The sequence below is a fragment of the Trichomycterus rosablanca genome, chromosome 22 (genome assembly GCF_030014385.1).
Source record: "Trichomycterus rosablanca isolate fTriRos1 chromosome 22, fTriRos1.hap1, whole genome shotgun sequence".
In the NCBI taxonomy this organism is placed as follows: Eukaryota; Metazoa; Chordata; class Actinopteri; order Siluriformes; family Trichomycteridae; genus Trichomycterus; species Trichomycterus rosablanca.
In genome coordinates, this window is record NC_086009.1 from 22355001 (window position 1) to 22376641 (window position 21641).

General features: G+C 43.2%; 5 protein-coding genes across 7 annotated transcripts in view; 2 read left to right on the top strand and 3 right to left on the bottom strand.

Moving 5' to 3' along the window:
* LOC134335872 (limbin-like) overlaps positions 1 to 259 on the bottom strand; it is a 21151-nt gene extending 20892 nt beyond the window's left edge. For 2 of the 3 annotated variants that reach the window (XM_063018484.1, XM_063018483.1), the window contains exons 1-2: positions 179 to 257; positions 1 to 65 (exon numbers count right to left, since the gene is read on the bottom strand). The exon at positions 1 to 65 is cut by the window's left edge and continues 95 nt beyond it. The gene's annotated coding sequence lies outside the window, so the exon portion shown is untranslated. Of the gene's footprint in view, positions 66 to 178 lie in introns of all 3 variants that reach the window. The other variant, XM_063018485.1, reaches the window with a different exon arrangement.
* The window catches only part of LOC134335873 (evC complex member EVC), a 10787-nt gene extending 9029 nt beyond the window's left edge, over positions 1 to 1758 (top strand). Inside the window, exons 15-20 of the mRNA XM_063018486.1 lie at positions 1 to 110; positions 201 to 359; positions 498 to 627; positions 878 to 980; positions 1182 to 1287; positions 1462 to 1758. The exon at positions 1 to 110 is cut by the window's left edge and continues 20 nt beyond it. Coding sequence (XP_062874556.1) covers positions 1 to 110; positions 201 to 359; positions 498 to 627; positions 878 to 980; positions 1182 to 1287; positions 1462 to 1566 — 713 coding nt within the window. The 3' untranslated portion in view covers positions 1567 to 1758. The remainder of the gene's footprint in view (positions 111 to 200; positions 360 to 497; positions 628 to 877; positions 981 to 1181; positions 1288 to 1461) is intronic.
* Positions 1759 to 2278: 520 nt separating this feature from the next.
* Positions 2279 to 6012, top strand: cops6 (COP9 signalosome subunit 6). Its single transcript, XM_063018696.1, has 10 exons — positions 2279 to 2337; positions 2955 to 3080; positions 3181 to 3312; positions 4043 to 4131; positions 4221 to 4283; positions 4383 to 4430; positions 4509 to 4623; positions 4839 to 4931; positions 5516 to 5616; positions 5748 to 6012. Exons 1-10 carry the CDS (start codon positions 2295 to 2297, stop codon positions 5886 to 5888), a joined length of 951 nt encoding a protein of 316 aa, XP_062874766.1. The 5' UTR covers positions 2279 to 2294; the 3' UTR covers positions 5889 to 6012.
* Positions 6013 to 6727: 715 nt separating this feature from the next.
* Positions 6728 to 8720, bottom strand: and3 (actinodin3). Its single transcript, XM_063018714.1, has 5 exons — positions 8672 to 8720; positions 8343 to 8387; positions 8098 to 8240; positions 7604 to 7700; positions 6728 to 7525 (listed from the first exon to the last, which is right to left on the bottom strand). The coding sequence occupies exons 1-5, from the start codon at positions 8718 to 8720 to the stop codon at positions 6960 to 6962; spliced, it is 900 nt and encodes a 299-aa protein (XP_062874784.1). The 3' UTR covers positions 6728 to 6959.
* A 2874-nt stretch (positions 8721 to 11594) lies between these two features.
* mcm7 (minichromosome maintenance complex component 7) lies at positions 11595 to 20626 on the bottom strand. The gene is made up of 15 exons (XM_063018968.1): positions 20443 to 20626; positions 18442 to 18521; positions 17395 to 17559; positions 17048 to 17172; positions 16682 to 16862; positions 16129 to 16266; positions 15794 to 15943; positions 15577 to 15691; positions 15296 to 15427; positions 15124 to 15207; positions 14837 to 15048; positions 14471 to 14736; positions 14088 to 14256; positions 13012 to 13121; positions 11595 to 12065 (listed from the first exon to the last, which is right to left on the bottom strand). Exons 1-15 carry the CDS (start codon positions 20471 to 20473, stop codon positions 11855 to 11857), a joined length of 2169 nt encoding a protein of 722 aa, XP_062875038.1. The 5' UTR covers positions 20474 to 20626; the 3' UTR covers positions 11595 to 11854.
* Between the last annotated feature and the right edge of the window lie 1015 nt (positions 20627 to 21641).

Consider the following 21641-nt stretch of genomic DNA (forward strand, 5'->3'; position numbering starts at 1 on the left):
AACAGCGCCTCCTAGTGACAGAGCTCCAACGCTGCCTAACAGCTCAACACTTCTACTACACACTACTGAGAGAGATGAAGATTACACAGTTAACACACACACATACACAGGTACACACACACACATGAACACACACACAGCATATAGTAATCACACACACACACACACACACACTGACTTCTTGTGTTGTGATTGGACAGAGCCTGCAGCAGGAGCTCCTATCAGATCTTGAAGCAGCTTCTGAGCTCCTCCGAAGCCACGCCCAGGTTCTGATTAGCCACGCCCTTGCCCACAGAACTCGGCTGCGATTGGTCACCACTGCATTGTATGATACTCCAGCAGCAGATGATGGACAGAAGGTAAAAGAGATGATTACACACACACACACACACACACACACACACACACACACACAGGAGATATAGCAGTTAACAATGAATAGAGTAATTTATATATATATATATAATGTGTGTGTGTGTGTGTGTGTGTGTGTGCAGGAACAGTGGATGCTGAGGATACGTGAGAGTGTTTCACAGGAGTTTCTTTCCACTCTCATTAACAACTACTACACACACCTTCAAACTGTCGTCACGGCAACACAGCTCCGTCCACTTCGACAACACAAAGGTACGCATCACTTTAAGCCACGCCCATTATTCTATACATTGTCATTACACTTCATCCATACTCTCAGTGACTCAATCATTTCATACAGAATGGACAGTACGGTGGTGCAGCAGGTAATCCAGCGTCCGGGGTTCAGTTCTTTTCTTTGATCGGTGTTGGTGAGGGTTTACTCCCAACACCCACAAGCATGCAGAAGATGGATTGGCCCTAGTAGTAATTAAGCAAATGTAAATGCGTGTGTGTGTTACAGAGCTGACAGACAGATGGAGTGTGAGGGCAGAGTGTGTTAAAGCTCTACAGAAGGAACTGAATCTTTGGGCCAGAAAACCTCAATCAGTTCAGTTCTGCAGGAGGTACAAATACATCATATATACATTATATACTTTATACCATATATACAACATGTATGTACCATATATAAATTATATATATATATATATACCATATATGCAATATACACATCTTATATACAGCATATACTGTACGTCACACCAACACACACACCACACACACACAGACTCACACATGGATATGTAGTAATTGTGTGTGTTTAGGGTTGAAGAGCAGAAGAGAAGGTTTTTCACTCATAGTGAGGAGGAGTGTGGTGGTGAGATGGTGGATCTACAACACCTAATACACACCATCACAGAGGAGCTTCAGGTGAGCAAACACACACACACACACAGTTTCTATATATGATAAATGAACATTTCTCTGCCTTTTTAAAAACGGCACCTAAGTGTTATTGTCATTCACCTACCGTATCTTACAAAACATCCAGTCATTATCATCAACTCTGTGTGTGTGTGTGTGTGTGTGTGTGTGTGTGTTCAGAAGGAGGAGAAGAGTTTCATGTCACGGCTGGTGTCTCTAACAGGAGTTCCTGTAATAAACACTAATGCAAGCAAAGATGCAGATCACACACAACTACACACCTAATCATTTAATAATCATTATTACTACACACCACAATCCATAACATTCACTATACTGAGAGTCCTAGAGAGTCACAAACTCAACAATGACCCCCCCCCCCCCCCCCCCCGTCTGACCTGATGCACTGATGAATAAGTGGATTCAGTTGTTTGTTTAAATGAATTGGTGTAAATTATTAAAAAAATTTTGTTAAAAGCTCTCGTGTTTTATTTACATTCACAGTAAACTCTACACTGAACTGTACATTAAACTGTAGGGGGCGCTATTGTACCACTGAATAAGTACAGTTCTGCAGAGAAGCAGCATGTAGGAGAATCAACTTTATTCATCATCACTTATTATATATTTAACCAACTTAACTAATTAAAAATTTATTGTTTAAATTTCTGTACATTCTGGACATTTTTTCTTTTTTATCAGTTAAAGACTGAAGAGCATTAACACAGAATATTTCACTGCGCTTTACTAAACGTCCCAACTTTACTGAAAATATGGTTTGTAGTAGTAGTAATACTATATTAATTATTAAGTAATAATAATAATGATGATGCTAATAATAATAATAAAAAACGCTTTTTATTCAGATTAAAGTGAGTGTAGAAGTTTACCTCAGGTTTCTGGAGCGCCATCCAGCGTCAGCGCGGGAATCTCCTAGTAACAGTGCGCGTGCGTATGTTACCGAGCAGTAAAACCCGTTAATGACTGCGCATGCGCCGTGTTAATCAGTGAAGATGGCGGCGAGTAATGGAGGAGGGATGGAGGTGGACGCTGCGGGTGAGATTTTCTTTATTAAATGTGTATTTATAGCGCTGTACTGAACTAGCAGTGAATTCTTACAAAACTCGTCTGATTATCTGATCTCTGTGGGAACTGTAATTCAGTCTGAAGTGATTATATTCCTCAAAAACAACAACCTTCATCCAGTCTACTGCTCCAGTCTGAGAGCAACACTGTACTCTGTGCTCATTGGTTCTTGAACAATACAGAGCCATTCTGATTGGACAGATGTCCTCGAACGTCCGCCTTTTTGTTAAATGCTGAATTTTTATTGGTCGGCATTGATGTCGTTTTGACAGCAGTTTATAGGAGTGGTGTGTACAGCTGATGTGTAATATTAATTATATAATAATGTTATACATTATTTACATTTATACAACATTTATATAACCCTAACCCTATACAACATCATAATGTAACGCACGCACAAACACACAGCAGCTTAGATAATGATGGTGTTGAAAGCTTAATGATGCTGTTTCTAATTTCCTCATTACAGATTAATTATAGCTTCTGACTTGTGTGTGTGTGTGTGTGTGTGTGTGTGTGTGTGTGTGTGTGTGTGTGTGTGTGTGTGTGTGTGTGTGTGTGTGTGTGTGTGTGTGTGTGTGTAGCGAGCCCCAGTGTGATGGCATCAGGTGTAACAGGGAGTGTATCAGTTGCGCTGCATCCGTTGGTGATCCTGAACATTTCTGATCACTGGATCAGACTTCGATCACAGGAGGGTCGAACCATGCAGGGTGAGTCTGCAGAATCTCAGAGCTTTAATACAACAACACACTGTGTGTAGTGTAGGAGTGTAAACCTGTGTGTGTGTGTGTGTGTGTGTGTGTGTGTCAGTGATCGGAGCTCTGATAGGAAAACAGGAGGGGAGGAATATTGAGGTGATGAACTCGTTTGAGCTGCTGTTCCACACGGTGGAGGATCGAATCCACATTGACAAGGAGTATTACTATACTAAAGAGGAACAGTGTGAGTACACACACACACACACACACACACACAGACTGAGGCATCACAGCACAACCACGGCTAATATCAGGATCTGAACTCTGGATTAATGTACCGATATGATGTAATATTTTCATTTACAATTTCAGCATTTAGCAGAAGCTCTTATCCAGAGCGACTTACACAAGTGCTTCCAAAGTGAACATTTCATTTCTCAAGTTTAGGTAAACAACAGTCGAAGAACACAAATCTGCTAAAACCTGTTAGAACCAAAGTGGCTTTTTTGGGGGTTTTTTTGGAAATGGAAAAGGATGGAACAAGATGTTAGTAAATAAGTACAAGTCAGCTTAAGTGGGTTTTTAATCGTTTTTTAAAGACAGCAAGAGACTCAGATGTTCGGACAGACAGAGGAAGTTCATTCCACCACTTGGGCGCTAGAACAGAGAAGAGCCTTGATGCTCGTCTTCCTTTAGTCCTGGATGGAGGCTCAAGTCGAGCGAGACTGGTGGCTCGGAGGTTGCGTGGTACAGAGTATTTTCAGTTATAGGAAACACTTTTCCCCAGTTTAGTCATTTCTAACTCCCTATTACAATTCCTCTGCTACTTGCACCACCCCTGTGCTCACCAATTAGCAACGTAGCCTAGCACCCGCTCCCTCTATTTCTGAAGGGGTTATTGGGGTGTGTGTGTAAAGGAACCACTGCATTCTACAGAAATTAAAACCAGTATGAATGGAGAATCTTCTGTGTAGTTAAACAGGTCTTTAAGGACATGGAGTTCCTGGGCTGGTACACGACCGGCGGCGCTCCTGACCAATCAGATATCCACATTCACAAACAGGTGGGCGGAGCTAAGCTTTAATTAAATATGAAAAGCAGTAAAATATCTGCTGTGCTGCAGTGACGAGGCTGTGTGTGTTTGTGTTTCAGGTGTGTGAGATCATCGAGAGTCCACTCTTCCTAAAACTTAACCCCATGACCAAACACACAGATGTAAGAGACACACACACACACACACACACACACACACACACACACACACACTCACACACTCATCAGTGTTTGTGTAACTGACTGTGTGTTTCTCTGCAGCTTCCTGTCAGTGTGTACGAGTCAGTGATCGACATCATTAACGGAGAGGTGAGGATGATGATGACGGGGATGATGGGGATGGGGATGTTGAGGAGTATAATGATAAAATGGTGGTGTTGTTGCTAGGCAACCGTGTTGTTTGCGGAGTTACCCTACACCCTGGCGACAGAGGAAGCCGAGAGGATCGGAGTGGATCACGTCGCTCGCATGACCTCTACAGGAACAGGAGAGAATTCCACAGGTAACACACACACACACACACACACACACAGTGGATCAGTCTTCTGTTGGAGAAAACTAGAACCACCGTGACCCTGACCAGAATAAACTGTGAATATACTGTGGTAAAAAATGAAAAATCAGTCCCTGTGATCTGCAACACCATGGAAACATCACCAATATCTTCTGGTCCTTGTGTGTGTGCTGTGTGTGTGTGTGTGTGTGTGTGTGTTACAGTTGCTGAACACCTGATAGCTCAGCACAGCGCTATAAAGATGCTGCACAGTCGAGTGAAGATCATTCTGGAGTACGTTAAAGCTGTGGAAGCAGGTGAGACACACACACACACACACACACACACACACACACACACACTAGCATCTACTGATGAACCAGAACTCCTGTCCACCGTCCACCTACTGTGCGCATGCACACAACAGAACTGAGAGAAGAGCAGCTGGTTTGGTGAATCCTGGTTTTCTCTAAGGTGAATCAGGATCACTGCAGGATGATTAGATTAGATTAGATTAGATTCAACTTTATTGTCATTACACATGTACAAGTACAAAGCAACAAAATGCAGTTTAGCATTTAACCAGAAGTGCAATAAGCAGAAAGTGCAGGATGTACAGAATCTATGATATACATTATTTACAGTGGGTAAATAGCAGTGGTATGAACAGGATCTATAAACTATACTATAAACAAGATATGTAGCTAAAAACAATATACATCCAGATCACAGTGAACAGGAGCTGCTGGTACCAGATACCACAGGAACCTTCAGACGTCTGGACGGGGGGTTGTAATGTTTTGGCTCATGGGTGTGTTTAACTGTAGTTTCATTACAGCAACTTCATAGTAAAACCTCTGTGTGTGTGTGTGTGTGTGTGTGTGTGTGTGTGTGTTTGCAGGTGAGGTTCCGTTTAACCATGAGATCCTGCGGGAGGCGAACGCTTTGTGTCACCGACTTCCTGTACTGAGCACACTCAAATTCAAAACAGACTTCTATGATGTGAGTCTTACACACACACGTCGTTATTAGTCTCAGTAATGAATCTGGATTCACTCTGTGTGTGTAAACGAAGCTCCGCTAACTAATAACTCTGTGTGTGTGTGTGTGTGTGTGTGTGTGTGTGTGCGCAGCAATGTAATGACGTGGGTTTGATGGCGTATCTGGGCACCATCACCAAAACCTGTAACAGTATGAATCAGTTCATCAACAAGTTCAACGTTCTGTACGACCGACAGGGAATCGGACGCCGCATGAGGGGGCTGTTCTTCTAACACACACACACACACACACACACACACACACACACACACACACACACACACACAGTGATGTTGGAGTAAAACACTGACCTGTTCTGTTCTGATAATTAATGTTAATAAATATGATTCTGATTTATGTGTGTGTGTGTGTGTGGTGTTTTTATCTCTCAGACTGAACACACTCTTTTATATAAAATTCCTGAATAATGTCACACACGTGACATCAGATGATCAGATGGCCCTCGCTGATCTCACAGCAGGACCATCTGATCTGATCTGATCTGGTCTGGTGTGAGCTGTGAGTCCTGCAGGAAAAGATCTTTCACTTCAGTATCTAGTAAATCATCCTCAGCTTTATTTTAGGACTGTGACTGCAGGAATCTCATCACAGCTCCGGCTCAAGGTTTATTGTTTCAAAATCCTAAATTCAACAGATTAATCAAAATCATGAACAAAGAACCGATGTCGTCTACGTTCCTCAGGAATAAACTCCTCTTACTTTAGACTGATTCAGATTTAGTTTAACTGATACACAGCGAACCAGAACGTGATTGGTGTAACTGTAACGCCTGACTCCACCCACACTGCGCTGCCATTGGTTGTCCATCAGAGAACCATTTTAGGAACCGTACTGTGTTCCATGATGTGGCGTGGCCGTGTACAACCACATCACGGTTTTTATGCTACTTTACTATCCAGACTAAAAGCACTCACTCGTTCACGCCATCACACCTACTGACGGCTTCATTCAGTGTTAGCTTTAGCATTAGCAATGAAGTTCAAGAAATATTCCACTCAGATTCAGTTTTCTATTTCAGTATTTTATTTTCAATAATAATCTTTAAACACTTTTACACTGGTCATGTATTTAAATGATTTATGTTTATAACTTGTTGTCATGGTGATTATGATGTCTTGATGTCACTGATTCCCAGTTTCAGATCGGCAGCGTTTTGGTTCCAGATTAAATGCTGGTTCTGTGATGAGGAGAAAGTCGGTGGTTGTGTGTGTGTGTGTGTGTGTGTGTGTGTGTGTGTGTGTGTGTGTGTGTGTATACACACGCTAACCTGTTCATTTGTTGTTTCACTTGGTGTTGGGAGCGAAGTAAGAAAAACGGGCGGGGTCGTACAGCTCTGATTGGTAGTCGTATGGATACGGAGAGCCATAATAGGGATACGCAGGTTTCTTGCCGATGGGGGCAGGATGAGCGGGCTCCTCCTCTTCCTCCTCCTCCTCTTCCTCAGGCTCAGGTACAGGTGGAGGGGGCGGAGCTTTGCCCTTATATTGTCGGGGTGGGTTGTCGATGAGGCAGTCGGGGTCCCAGTAGGGGTCGCAGTCGTACTCCATTCCCTTATACATTACAGGAGAAGGGGGAGGAGCAGGACCCTTGATTGCGACAGGTGGAGGAGGGGGCGGGCCTTTGATTGAGACAGGTGGAGGAGGGGGCGGGGCTTGGTGTTTACAGTTAGGGTAGTAGCGGGGATCACAGAGCACAGGCACCGCCCCAGTAGGCAGGTACACGATGTGTGGCTTACACAGAGGATCTCTGGCGTTACACAGGTGAATAACGTCAGCTTGGGAGGGCACCAAGGGGGCGGGGCCTTTCACAGGGGCAGGGGCGGGGGTTTGTTTAGGGGCCGGGGGTGGGCCTTTGACAGAGACAGGAGGCAGAGGCAGTTTACAGTGCTTGTCTTTAGCCGGGTCACACCTGGGCGGGGCGGGAATGCCCAGTCGGTTCTGGTAGTGGGCGGCGTCGGCACCGTGTACCTGCTCCAACTGTCTCATCTTCTGATAGAGCATCCGGATCCGGTCGATCTCATACAGCTACACACACAGAGGTAAACAGGAAGTGGATCATCACAACAGCAGCATTAAATTAGTCTGTACATTCACTGTGGGGCCAAAAGTATGTGGACACTTGAGCATGAGCTTGGAGGAATTACTTTTATTTGACATCATAGATTTTATACACCTGAAACCCAATAACTCAATAACCTGAGGGGGCGGCCACATACTTTTGGTCATATAGTGTACATCTGCACATCTACCCACACACACATGTATACCTGTATTACACTGTCGTCATGTGTGGATTCTTATCACACAATGTAAATATCTACAGTGGAACGTAGCATCATAACGCTTCATTCTGATTGGTTACATTAGAAGGTGTGTTTTGTGGTTGTGCGCTGGGACTAGGATATGGTGAAATGTCTCTCACCCCCTCTGTGTGGCCGATGCTGCTGTAGTATTTGTAGTAAGACTGAAAGTCTGGATTCTGGCGGTACCAGTGTGAGTCGGCGTTCCGGCGGGTACGAGACAGGAACCCATTGGCCTGTTCAGCATTTAAACTCACTTCAGCTTCTGAAACACAGAGAAAAAAACACCATCGTACAAACACCATCGTAATAAAAACAGAAAAAACAAAACAGCAGAGTGGAAAATCAGTGCAGGAACTTGTTTTACCTTCTGGTTTAATGACGTCTAACAGAGACTTCGCTTCAATCTCACCTACAGGAACAAAGCAACATCAGCACACAAATAACCTTCAAACAACGTTCCAACAACTCAGTAAAATAGATTTATTCGTTTTTCATGTTTAAATAACTGACTGTTGTTCCTCTTTCACCAAAAACATTCACAATTATTCCCAGATTTTAAACGTGTGACCGCTGAGAGGTGGAGGAGGAACACAGAGAGTACAGCGTGTTCTAGCAATATTAATAAATGTGTTTTCTCCTTGTGTTCTCAAATAACATAAGATTCATGTGATCATCAGAATGTTCGATACTCACGAAGCAGCAACGCAACACAACTCAGCACACACAGGAACCTCAGCACCATGATGACTGTAACACACACACACACACACACACACATTTAATCAAGGAAGGATCTCTTATACGTATACTATAATACTTTAATAAGTTAAATAAGTTTGTGGTTCTTTTTTTTTTTTTTACTGATATAAAATAATATTTGACACTAAATGTAATTTATGTTAATCAGTCTACTGGATCCGATTTTTTTTTTTTATCTGCTGCAGTTTGTTCTGATCTTTTAAAGCTCGGTTATTTTGAGGGTTAGCAAAGAAAATCATGCCAGTACTGTTATTGTAGATCTGGAGCTGCACGAACATCAGAACGTTTCAGTCTCATCAGATCAGAAGTTTGTTCTGATAAAGCACAACATCATTCAAGTGCAGGAACAGGAACCCAATACAGAACCTTTAATGGTTTCTAAAGAGGTTCTGAGGTGGAACCACACACACCACAGAACACTCTTCTGTTATAACATGCAACACTGATGAAAGAAATGAAGTCTGTCAGTACATGTATATAATTCTACAGGCAGGAAACTCAGAATAAAGCATTTATGGGAGGGGGCGTATTATATATATATATATATATACACATATATATATTTCTCATGAATCTCTTTATGTTAAACCTGCCAGGCTGTTTTTTCATTAAGATCTTTTCTAAACCAAAGCGAACCCCCAATGTTTTAGAAAACAAGAATAGAATCATTAGAATAGAATCATTTTAATAAGCTCTGACTTAAATATATAGATACACTCTAAGTTCTACTCTGGGTCAGGGACCCTGATCATTTAGGGTCTTTCTGAAAAAAAAAAAAAAAAAACACAAAAAAAAACCTACAGAAACCAGAATAATCAGAAGTTCATGAGAAACTGAAAAAAACCCATTTCCTCCTTCAGCATCGATCACATCATCATCAAAATCTTCATGAAGTCATCATTATTATTATTATTATTATTACTGTTACTAAACTATAAAATAATGATGATAAAATTAATAATAAATAATATAAATAAAAGCAGAAGTGTAAACTCACCTCCTGTATCAGTCTGCTCTTCCTGTCTCTCACCCTGCTGTACAGGTGTGTTAAATACTGCCCTGCCTGTCAATCACACACACGCTGGTCAGTGGTTGGCTAGTGTCTAACAAAGCCACACCCACCGACCCCACCTAATCGCCCCCCCCCCCTTTACTCCCCTCTTACATACTAATAAAACTTTAGAGAAAAACCTGCACTCAGCACTTTGTGTACAGCTCCACAACCCCCCCCCCCCCTTCACACACACACACACACACACACACACACACACACACACACACACACACACACACACACACACACACACACACACACAACCCTCCCCTCTAAACCCACTACCTACAGAGTACACACACACACACACACACACACACACACACACACACAGTAAATGAGGGTTTGTGTTGATTCCAGATGTTGTCGTTTTAGGGAGCACCAAACTCCGGATGTGTAAAAGTGCTGAGAATTTTTCACTGCTGCTGATTTACACCCCCCTCATTCCAGGGGGGCACAGAGACACCCCTCACACATCAAACACACTCATTACACTAATAACATGCAGGTGTGTGTGCATGATTTTACTGATCAGGTCTGATGATCTGTGTGCAGGATAAATTTTCACATTCATTTATTCATTCACTGCATGTTAGAATGTTAGATGAAGATGAAGGGTACACAGCACACTCACAGGGCTGCCAGAGTGGGTGCTGCACAGCTCAACGGTGCTGCATTCAAATCTTACTCTAGTGAGTTGTGTACTGTATTTGTTTATTTGAAGTTAGTTAAGAATCTGAGTTACTGTTAGCATGCTAAGCTATCTAAGTATAGTGTAATTAATGCTGGGTAATACAGTAATAAATCTGTCACCAACAATCTGTTATTATTACTGTGTAGCCCCACCACCCATTTACAGGTATAAAACACAATCATAAATATAATTATTACTTCTGCTCTCGCTCATCATCACTTCTTTCTAACTTTGTTTTTAAATGCAACTTAATGAACCCATGAAACAAATCCACCACTGCTTCAGCCATAGACAAAACCCTGCAGCAGAACATGGGCTGCGTCTCTAATCACATACACTCTACCCTAAAACTAACTCTGGTGCTGTGGAGTGAAGTGCATTTTGAGACACGTCCTGCCACGCTGCAGCACAGCACGAGTGTAACGAGCTTCTGTACCTTAAACCAGATGTTAAAACAGCTGTAATAAACCTGCTCAGCAAGATGAAAAGTGCACACACACTCCAACCCACTCACACACACAGTCGAATCCACTCAAACATGTCCTTTAATGTTGGAGTGAGGATGAATGTAAAATGATGGAGGGTAGGATGCACTCTTGGGGTTTAAAGATCTGAATGGTTTTAAAATGATCTTAATTTAAATGAGCTCACTAAAGCTGTTAATCATGAAGACCCAACCACACCTCACCAAACCTGGAGCACTGAGCATGCCACGCCTATAAAGATTTTACCCCTAAACTCCTTCATAAGACAGAAACTAGTGTTTTTTTTAAATTTTTTTATTTGTGCCAGTTCTGAACCAGGATCACCAGATCAGTGTACAGATACCACAGGAACCTTCAGACGTCTGGATGGGTAAGAGTTTTGACGGCATGTTAGGCGGGTGGTGCTGATGTTTGTGTTTGTGTACATAGTTAATGACTGTGGTAAAATCAGAGAATATTAATAATGTGAATGAATAAACTGTACCTACAACTAAATTCCTGTTATATAGAAAAATGTTAAATAACTTCAATGTTCATTAACAGAACCCAGAAAGGCAACACACAAAGTTCAGAGGAAACGTAAAAGTGAGATTTGATCTGATAAATGAGCTGAATCAGACAGCGTGGGCGTGTAGAGCTTTATTAAAGATCAGCAATATTTACAGAATAAAAATCAGGCGGAACACAGCAACAAATCCCAACATCTGATGATTCCGTTCATCACCACATTTAACACACCAAAATCATCAAACCTCCAGGATCAGAGCTGCGCACCACCAATTATACATGTTATATTAACAAGAACAGAATGTAAGCAGTAACATAAGCGATATGCTAATGAATCCAAAACTCCAGAGCAGGTCCCCACAGCGCAGGTCCCCAGATCAGACAAAGGTAATGCGTGTGCGTGTGTTGTTGATTTGCCACACGTTTAGCTCCTCATACTCCTGCAGCGCTGCATTAAACTGCACCGGAGTAAAACCACGCGATACACACCGGTGTTCAGCATCGGCCAACTTCACCGCTCGCATCTTACCCCCCTCGCTCACCAACTCACGCACCAAAGAGAAGATCACATCGGCCGGCCGCTGAGCCCTGCACAACACAGACACGATATATAGAGTTAATATGAGGCTAAACATGAAGGTAAGAACATCGCTGATAAATTCTGCACAAGACAACATGAACAAAATGTCTTACTACTGTAGATAAACAGCAGCTTTATTCCCCAAACTACCCCCCCCCCCCCAACCAAAAATACATCATTACACTCACATACAAACTCCAACAATTTAACTTCTCCCTTCCTCAACACAGCAGAAACGTGGCCACTCAACACACACTGTAGCCCATCTTGTACAAACTAGTAGGTGTGTGTGTGTGTGCGCGTGTGTGTGTGTGTGTGTGTGTGTACTCTAAAAGCAAAACTGAAGCCTTAAATTAAGAACATCTGGAAAATTGTGGAATGTTGCAGAATTCTGTTCATGTTCAGGCTTTAATAACAGGAGGTGCTTCCTGTATGGATGTGTAAAAATTCCACACTGATTTACAGCTCTCTCTCACACACACCAAACTCACAGTGCAACCCCCCCCCCCCCTCAACACACCCCCTCAGCACACACCACACATTTAGAATAAATGGGTGCACACCCAGTCTGAAGCTTGATTTATGATTATCAGAAAGTGTTTGAAACTCAGTCAGCACTCTCTGCCTTCACATAACACACGCTACACTACTCAGTGTCTGGTAACACACTGCACTCTGGTGGTGGACTTTCAGTTGTGACAGACTACAATTTAAGCAACTGAGGGTTAAGGGCCTTGCTCAGGGGCCCAACAGTGGTAAGAATTAGAAGGCGTGTCCCAATACCTTTGTATTTTTATAGGAGTGTCTGAACCCATAAACCTGAAGCTGGAAGCTGAAAAGGTCTTTATAGATGTTCAGTTTCATTTAAATGGATGGAGGTGTGAATCCACGTGAGGATGTACTTGTGTGTGTGTGTGTGTGTGTGTGTGTGTGTGTGTACACGTGTGTACCCACCTGCTGGTGTTTGACTTGTCTGCCTGCAGAGAGTCTTTGCTCATCTCCATCAGCCTCATTGCTTCATTCACATCTTCCTTCTCCACCACGTCCACCATCCGCAGCCGCGCCTAACACACACACACACACACACACACACACACACACACACCATTAATCACACAGAGCCTCGTCTATACAGAGACACACCAGCATCACACCAAAACGCCCCACAGCGAGTTGTGCCGGCACTGTCAGACCGAGACAAGTGCAATGCCTTATGGGAAATACAGCAATTGCCCAAGTCTCCGCCTCTCAACACCAGCTACTCTCTCTATTGGTCAGGTTTAGATAAGAAGCTCCACCCCTCCCAGGTGAGTTCGAGGTGCAGTCAGTTTTGCATGGGTTTGCACAGCGGCGTGTGATGAGGGCTGGATGCCGACCCCGCAAAGCTGACCGTTACCACGACAACCAGGATCACACACCAGACCAGGCTGTCCAAAGTGTCACCGCGGCGTTCTCTCAGCGCAACAGCGTGTGTGAAGTGCTGCTTCTGCAGTAGGTGTGTTTTCAGCTACCTGCACAAACAGCACTTTTAACACCCAGTCGCTGTTTCCAGATATCTGAAGAGTTCAGTTCATCTCTACAGCCTGAACACACACACACACTCAGAGGACAGAGAACCAGGACGAACATACCAAATCTCAAAAAGCCTGACCCGAACGTATATAAAAGCAGGGTTAACCTAACCTAACCCTAACCCGTACACCAGCAGGTCTCACGGTGGGCTCAGGATCCACTGCGCTCCAACACAGACCAGCACCAGAACATTCCTGTATGATGATTCGTTTGTGTAGATTATCCGGTCATATTAGATTATAGTCAGTGTGTCCCAGAGCAGAGGGTTCTGTACATGAGCTTTGGTGTGATCACACAGGTGCTTGGTGAGAGGAGCCGGTGCAGGACAGAAGTGCTCACGATGCAGTAGAACACAGACACTACCTGCACTGTAAGCACTTTATCCTGCACCAGTCACACAAACATACAGGTGGTGTCATGTTTGGCCTGTGTGTGTGTGTGTGTGTGTGTGCACGTACCAGGGCAGTAGACAGGCGCAGGATGGACAGAAGGGTACGAGCGGAGGTGAAGGTTGTATCTTTGCTGACTCGCGCCTCCTTCCTCATCTCCACATACGCTGCTGTGATGTAGTCAGTCAGAGCCTGAGGAATCACCGGCTGCTTGTTCTTACACTTACTCAGATAGCGCCTGACACACACACGGGCACGCAGAGGGGGGAAAAAACAAAACACACGGCCATTAATGCAGACTCACACCGGTACCGGTCCAGGTAGAGCTCAAGCTCTGAATAAAACATCTCCGGATTTCTGCACATGCTCAAACTTTATCTTCAACATTTCAGCACCAGTGCATGTTCTCCATGATGGAAGTGTACAATGTGGTGTGAGGGGGGGGTGTGTACCTCATGAGTTTCATGTCGATGGGTATGTAATGGGTAGGGGGCTGTTTGCAGTGCTGGTGGACGTGTGTGATGTGCCGAGCCAGCTGCAGATCTTTTTCTGTATCCGGTTTGTCCTGGATGAGCCACAGCAGGTCGAATCGTGACAACAGTGCTGCCGGCAGCTGGATGTTCTGCTCTATGGTCTTACGTGGGTTATAACGACCAAACGCCGGGTTTGCTGCTGCCAGGATCGAGCACCGGGCGTTCAGAGACGTCATGATTCCAGCCTGAGAGGGAGGATTGAGAGAAGAAACAAACAGTTTCTAACTGCTTTCCATTTAAATACGCACTACATTAATGCAGTGAGGTTCCACACTGGACCGTTACCTTGGCGATGGAGATGGTCTGTTGCTCCATCACTTCATGGATGGATGTTCTATCAGCATCAGCCATCTTATCAAACTCATCAATACAGCACACGCCCAAATCAGCAAGCACCAAAGCCCCTCCCTCCAGGGTCATCTCCCCGGTAACAGGGTCACGCATCACCGCCGCCGTCAAACCCACACCTGATGAGCCACGCCCAGTGGTGTACTGACCTAGGGAGTACAGTTAGTTTAGAATAGATCTGGTAGTGTAGGGTAAGCAGGTGTGTGTGTGTGTTTAAGACTCACTGCGTGGTGCCAGGCGGTCGATGTAGGACAGCAGCTGAGATTTGGCCACACCCGGATCCCCCATTAGACAAATATTTATATTACCTGCACAGAGGAAACACACGTGAACCTGAAAGCATCTCCACCAGAGCCAGAACACAGCTGATGTGGAGCATGTGGTGGTGATACGTACCTCTGATCTTCATCCCACGTGGGTTCTGCTCCACTCCACCAACCAGCAGCAACAGCAGAGCCTTCTTCACATCCTCATGACCGTAGATCTCTGGTGCAATGGAACCTGCCAACTTCTCATAGAAATCCTCTTCTACACACACACACACACACACACACACACACAGAATTATGAATCAGAACTCTGACTGGGTACATCAGACTCGGGTAAAGTGAGACTGTTTGCTGAACCAGCATGATTAAAACATGGTCAGCATGAGCATCAGCAACGATTTATCACACCTGTGATCTGTCTGAGCTCTTCATCACTCAGTTCCTTCACTCCTAGTTCATCATCCTCAGTTTTATTCATCAGAGTGATACAGTGAGCTTCCATAAACGTCTCTGATAACAAACCCTGACACACACAGAGAGAGAGATCATGATGCTGTCAGAGACTCTACAACCTGCTACACACACATCACACACAACAACATCACAGAAGTATTTACACCTGTACCTGCACAGCCTGTCGAAATCCAGAGCGCAGCAGAGGAAGGAAAACTCCAGAAACGCTCACGTGATCTCCAGGCTGAGCTGCTCGTGTGTTCTCTCCACGTACACACACAGTCATGCTGCGGGGAATATTACCCACCGGTACCTGCTCGCTCTGTACACACGGAACATGCAAACCCTAACTCAGCAGCTGTAAACATTTCTATATATGCATGTTTAAAGCCTCATAGTATTAATTTCCTTATTTGCTGGTGGGTGTAAGGGCAGCTAATCCAAATCTATTAATAATAATAATTTCAGAGAGGCTTTATTTTGTGTGTGAGATCAGGAAGAACTTACATGCTCCTGGATTCGCAGCTCCTGGAACTTGACAAATTTCGAGCCCCTTGTTTGCAGGTACAGGCGACCCCCTGACCTGTTGGTCACACACTCCTGACTCGGGCACATGATGAGTGGCATGAAGCTCTGGGATGCAATCTGATGGACAAACAACAAACCTGATAAAGCCGCCCTGGCTGTGATGCTACGCTTTACTTACTGTTCATTTTAAACACTGACAGCTAACTGAACTTTAGTTCTGAAGTCTGGAGAACTTTAGAACTTTATCACTATCATTAATTAGAGGAACATTCGTGATTAATATGAAGAGTAAATTTTTCTAAAGTCCTTCCACACAAACACGACACTGCTATTATAAAAGCTAAGTGTTTATTAAAATATGTTTTTTAGCAGGACTGCAGCATAGCTCATTTATGTGCTCATTGTTTTTATGTGCTTTATTAATGTGTATTGCCCATAATGCACTGCAACTATTATGAGATAAATGAAACTGTATGAATGTAACTGCAGCTCAGAGGTGTCTGGGTTCTAATGTTTTCTGATGTGATTGTACCGGCTGGTAAGTTTCTGCTCCACACTGGTCACATGTGTAGGTGGCAACAGCCATCATGGGTTTGACCTCGGTCGCCCTGGTAACGATGCCTCTGACGGTCACCAGCTTCCCGATGGAGTCAGCTTTAACATCTCGAATGACCTTTACCTTGGTGGAGGAGGGAGGACGGAAATACAGCTCACTGACAGAGAGGCACAGACACACACAGGTGGACGTTAGTGTGTTTTGATGGGGATAGGTAGAGTTTTGTGATGTCTATGTTTTGGTTAACATTTCATTGTTCCATACTGACCAATCATCTGCATGTTGACTAACTGAAGATCTTTAATGAAGTTTCTACATTTCTACATAAATCAACACACTCACAATCTTCTCATGAGCTCTGCTGGGTACTGGTTCTTGGAGTCCCGTGTCTCTGCAGGGTCTCGACCTTTTGCCTCCATCATCAGCCGGTGCTCAATGTAAACATCGAGTGCATCTTTGGCCACCACCTGCAAGCAAGTACACACCCTGGTCACATGGTACATCTGTTAAACTCCATAATGAAGCTGTTATTACAGTGAGAGCAGCGCTGAAGATGCTACATAGCTACTAACACACGAGTTATTATGCTTCAGCAGGTCAACACACAATCCATCACCAGTCACAATGTTCCACCATGTATGATGGATTAGAAGGGGTGGTCAGGGATACGTGTTGAGGTGTAAGTGTACCTCTTTCTCTCTGTACTCTGGCAGCAGTTCATGCACAGCATCAGAGAACAGCGCAAAGTATCGCTTAGTGTTCTCACACACACTCTCCACCAGCTCAGGTTCTTCCTCTGCCAGGTCATCCAGATCCACCACCAACGCCACCTGCTCTCTGTGAGCCAGAGACACCTACACACACACACACACACACACACACACACACACACACACACACACACACACACACACCTTAGACATCAAACACTGAAACACATCCAGTATAGACACAGGAAACACGAGGGGAACAAAATGCTAGAAGCCATCTCTACATCACACCGCTCTACTACAGTCGGAGTTTAATACAGCAACCATGTGTTTCAATCATTTTTTTTTTTATATATCTTTATAGTTAAGGCACTGGACCAGTAATCTGAAGGTTGCTTGTTCAAGCCCAACCACCACCAAGGTGCCACTGTTGTGATCAAAGCTTTATCTATCTTTTAACACCGTGTTCACTCTTGGGAGTTATATTCACGGCAGGAAAGGTTTATGTGGGTGCTTGTATCCGTTACGTAGTCTCTGATATGATATGTATACTCCTAATTCAGTAATTGTAATGAAGTTTAAAAGTTTTTCCAAGGTTAAAAATGTCTTTCATTGTTCTGATCAAAGCCTTAAGGTAAAATAAAGATGAATTTGTTACTAAAACATGAACTGGGGGGGGGTTTCCATCCTGCAGTGATACTGTGCACATGATCCCTTATTTCCCGGATCAATTTAGCAGGGTGGATTTAGTTCTAACAGCATAAAGCACATGAGACCGAGTTGTTTAGGAAAATGAGATGATTTGTACTAAGGGATGCACATTCAGAATCAGCCCAGATCCGTGTTCTGAATGATCAGCTCTGCGTTGGAGTGTTGGCTCGGCTGCAGTTCTGTTTGAGAAGCTGAAAAACATTTAGAATGAACTCTGGTTCTCGTGTGTGATGTGAACAGATGATCTCAGGAGCACACTGATTAAACCTTCAGCAGCTCTGAGATTCTACCAGCATCACAGGAAGCTTCACTTACCAGCTGAGCTCCATATTTGAAGACCTTCTTTCCGGATTCATCTTCAGTGTAGAACTCTTGCAGGAAGCGTTTACACTTCTCTACACACACACACACACACACACATTACATCCTGAAGGAGCATGCCACACAAAGGCAGCGTAAGCTCGTCCTTTGACAAACATCAGTCACGTGATTCCCCCCCCCCCCACACACACACCGCGGAGGAAATAACAACAAAAGTGAATCTGATCCGATTAATGATTTACACTCCAACATCACAACCACCTAACAATCAAGAGTCATCAGAATATAATCAGACAATCGGAGTATAATCCCCGAGACATGATCAATATTAAACACAATATAGTTTAAAAATATATCCAGATTCACTGAATACACAGTAATAGCTTTCATTAAACTCATCTGATCATCAAACCCGCTTCTTTATAATGTTTAAACACAGTGTGTGTGAGAGAGAGAGAGAGAGAGAGAGAGAGAGAGAGAGAGAGAGAATCACCCTGCAGTTCTTATCTGTTTCTCACTCGCAGTTCGAACCTAAACACCACAATGCACTGAAGACAGCGACCACTGCTCCCCACCCGGATGGATGCTGCAGCTGAGGGTGCTGATGGTCCCTCCTGTATCTCTGGGTCTGTAGGTGTGGGTCTCTGCAGCTCCTTTGTTACTCAGGGGTCCGAACACAACTTGTGTGTTTTTGTAAACAAAGGAGCACATGGCCCGCGAGCCCCGTTACAGGACCGTGAGCTTCCGCCTTACGCACGCGCATCAGCACCACGTTAAATAGTACCTCATCGACTACATAACATACCAAATATACCAATAGGTCCGGAGAACATGTTGAACTTCCACGGAACGCTCAAACTCAGGCTGCCCCTTAAACACCGCGGGTTTAATCCAGGCAACACGAAGAATCCGAGAGGAACCAAACAGCAGGTAGTGCGCATGCGCGCGGATGGAGCTCTGCTAACCAACTGCGTCATCACTGCTAAAGCTAAACACTAGATTTTAAATAAACACATTATATATTTATATTATATTTATATACATACAGCAAAAGGCCGCTGCCTTTATTATTCTTCTAAAATCATCAAAACGAATCATAAAGTCCTTTAAACCATTTAACACCATGTCGAAATCATTAGACTATAAGCTTTTATTATAATAAGTTATAAAACTGTCTGGGGTTTTAAAGCTGGTTTACATACTTACAGTAAAGCAATAATAAAATAACAGATCAGCATTTATTTGTATCAATTACTTCTAATGTAAAGAGGAACCCAAGGTACACAGCCCAATATGAACTGAAATATCTAACTGATCTATTGTTTACTGCACTAATCCTCACAGTGAAACTTTACTTACTGCTCAACACATAAAAGTGGAATTTGATTGGAGACTATTGAAGTAAATGATGTAATAATGACCGTGTGTGTGGAGGCACCAGCACTTTTATTACTTTATTTACATCATGCTCACTTTGTTTACCATGCGCTCTTTGTTGTACAGCTTCATCCGGGTACTCACAGGCCCGCCTATAGAACTGTTCGAATCAAGAGTTGCGCCATTTAGAACACATTTCGGTTCATGAGTCGATACCGCCTGGTGATTCACAATTTAAAAACACGAACAATGATACAGAGGCAAAGAAACGAATCGACTCCTAATGAACTGAATCACTTCTACCAACTCAATCATTCGGGACTTTAAACACACACAGCACACATACAGAGACAAAACTTTTACTATGAATAATTATTAAATTAGGTAATAATGTACAATATAACTTAGTTTCGAACGTCTCAAACCGGCCAACTAGCTAACTATATCGTTTCAGATTGGAGCAGGAAGCACAATAATTACCACTAACGCGACTCTACAGTCAGGACAACTAATAGCATGAACACAGGTCTGATTATATGAGATTATAATGCAGTAAATACCGGAGCTCTCACACCCGGTGTGTGTGTGTGTGTGTGTGTGTGTGTGTGTGTAACTCACCCTTCTCAGCAGAGTAATCCTTCGGTGCCATTTCAGCCCGGAATGAAGAGATTGTTTCAGGCAGGAGAGCTGAATCTCACGCAGACAGTGATGCTGGTGTGTATGAGAGTTCTAATAGTGTATAAATAAATATATAAAGTGTAAAATTCACTCCGCTCGGATCCTCACACACTCCTCACAAGCACTACTGTGAAAACTGGCGCGAAGCTTCCAGCACTATCCACCAATCAACACGCACCCTGACTGTGATCCAACCAATCAGAGCTTGCGTCTTGCAGCACTCTCCACCAATCACATCGCAGCACACTCAGATCCCCGCACAGGGAAAGAGGGACTTTCATGCCAGTGGGCATGGCGCGAAAATCCTCAGTAACACGTGACAGCGACGCTCAGTAGTATCGCGCTGTAAAAGCGCGCCAAAATGGCCGGTGGGACGAAAGAAGAGGGAGGGGGCGGGAACAGAGAGGAGAAAATGGCGGTGCTCTGTTCCTAATAAACACTGATTCATGATCTTTATTTATTCACATGAAATAACAACTTTTAACACCAGTTTACTTCATCTACACATCCTATATACTCTACTCCACATACTATGCGCTGTATATTTGAATAAAAATTATGTCATTTTTATTATCCTGATCAGGGTCACAGTGAGTCCAGCACCACTGGATAGAGTGACAAAGCATCATATATACACACACACACACCTAGGCGTAATTAAACTAATCCACCCTCTGCATGTTTCAGGGGGTTTAAGTAACCAGAGGGAATCCACACGAAGAACATGCCAAACTTCTCCCCAGGAAATTTGATGACATGCTGCACTGTCATTCCCATTTAATACATATAACCTCTCATTTATTACTTATTTATTATTATATTAACATGAAATCATTTATTACTTATTTATTATTATATTAACATGAAATCATTTATTACTTATTTATTATATTAACATAAATCATTTATTACTTATTTATTATTATATTAACATGAAATCATTTATTACTTATTTCTAATTAAGATAAATAAAAAACGGATTTCATGTTGGTTTAAAATAGAATAAAATATTGCTAAACATTTACAATCTTAATTATAATTAATTCTACATTTAAAACAATTTTATGATGTACTTTATTCAGCATATTTTCAGGAGCACTTTTAATTTTCTTTTATTATTGATTAGAGATCTTTAAAAA

Coding starts and splice junctions, on each gene's coding strand:
- cops6 (XM_063018696.1), top strand. CDS start 2,295: ATGGCGGCGAGTAATGGAGGAGGGATGGAGGTGGACGCTGCGG. Junction 4,132..4,220: donor ATATCCACATTCACAAACAG/GTGGGCGGAGCT, acceptor TTTGTGTTTCAG/GTGTGTGAGATCATCGAGAG. Junction 5,617..5,747: donor TCAAAACAGACTTCTATGAT/GTGAGTCTTACA, acceptor GTGTGTGCGCAG/CAATGTAATGACGTGGGTTT.
- mcm7 (XM_063018968.1), bottom strand. CDS start 20,473: ATGGCACCGAAGGATTACTCTGCTGAGAAGG. Junction 16,863..17,047: donor GCAGAGCTCATGAGAAGATT/GTGAGTGTGTTG, acceptor CCTCTCTGTCAG/TGAGCTGTATTTCCGTCCTC. Junction 13,122..14,087: donor TGCGCCTGTCTACTGCCCTG/GTACGTGCACAC, acceptor TGTGTGTGTTAG/GCGCGGCTGCGGATGGTGGA.
- and3 (XM_063018714.1), bottom strand. CDS start 8,720: ATGGTGCTGAGGTTCCTGTGTGTGCTGAGTTGTGTTGCGTTGCTGCTT. Junction 8,388..8,671: donor TTGTGTTGCGTTGCTGCTTC/GTGAGTATCGAA, acceptor TTGTTCCTGTAG/GTGAGATTGAAGCGAAGTCT. Junction 7,701..8,097: donor GCATCGGCCACACAGAGGGG/GTGAGAGACATT, acceptor CTGTGTGTGTAG/CTGTATGAGATCGACCGGAT.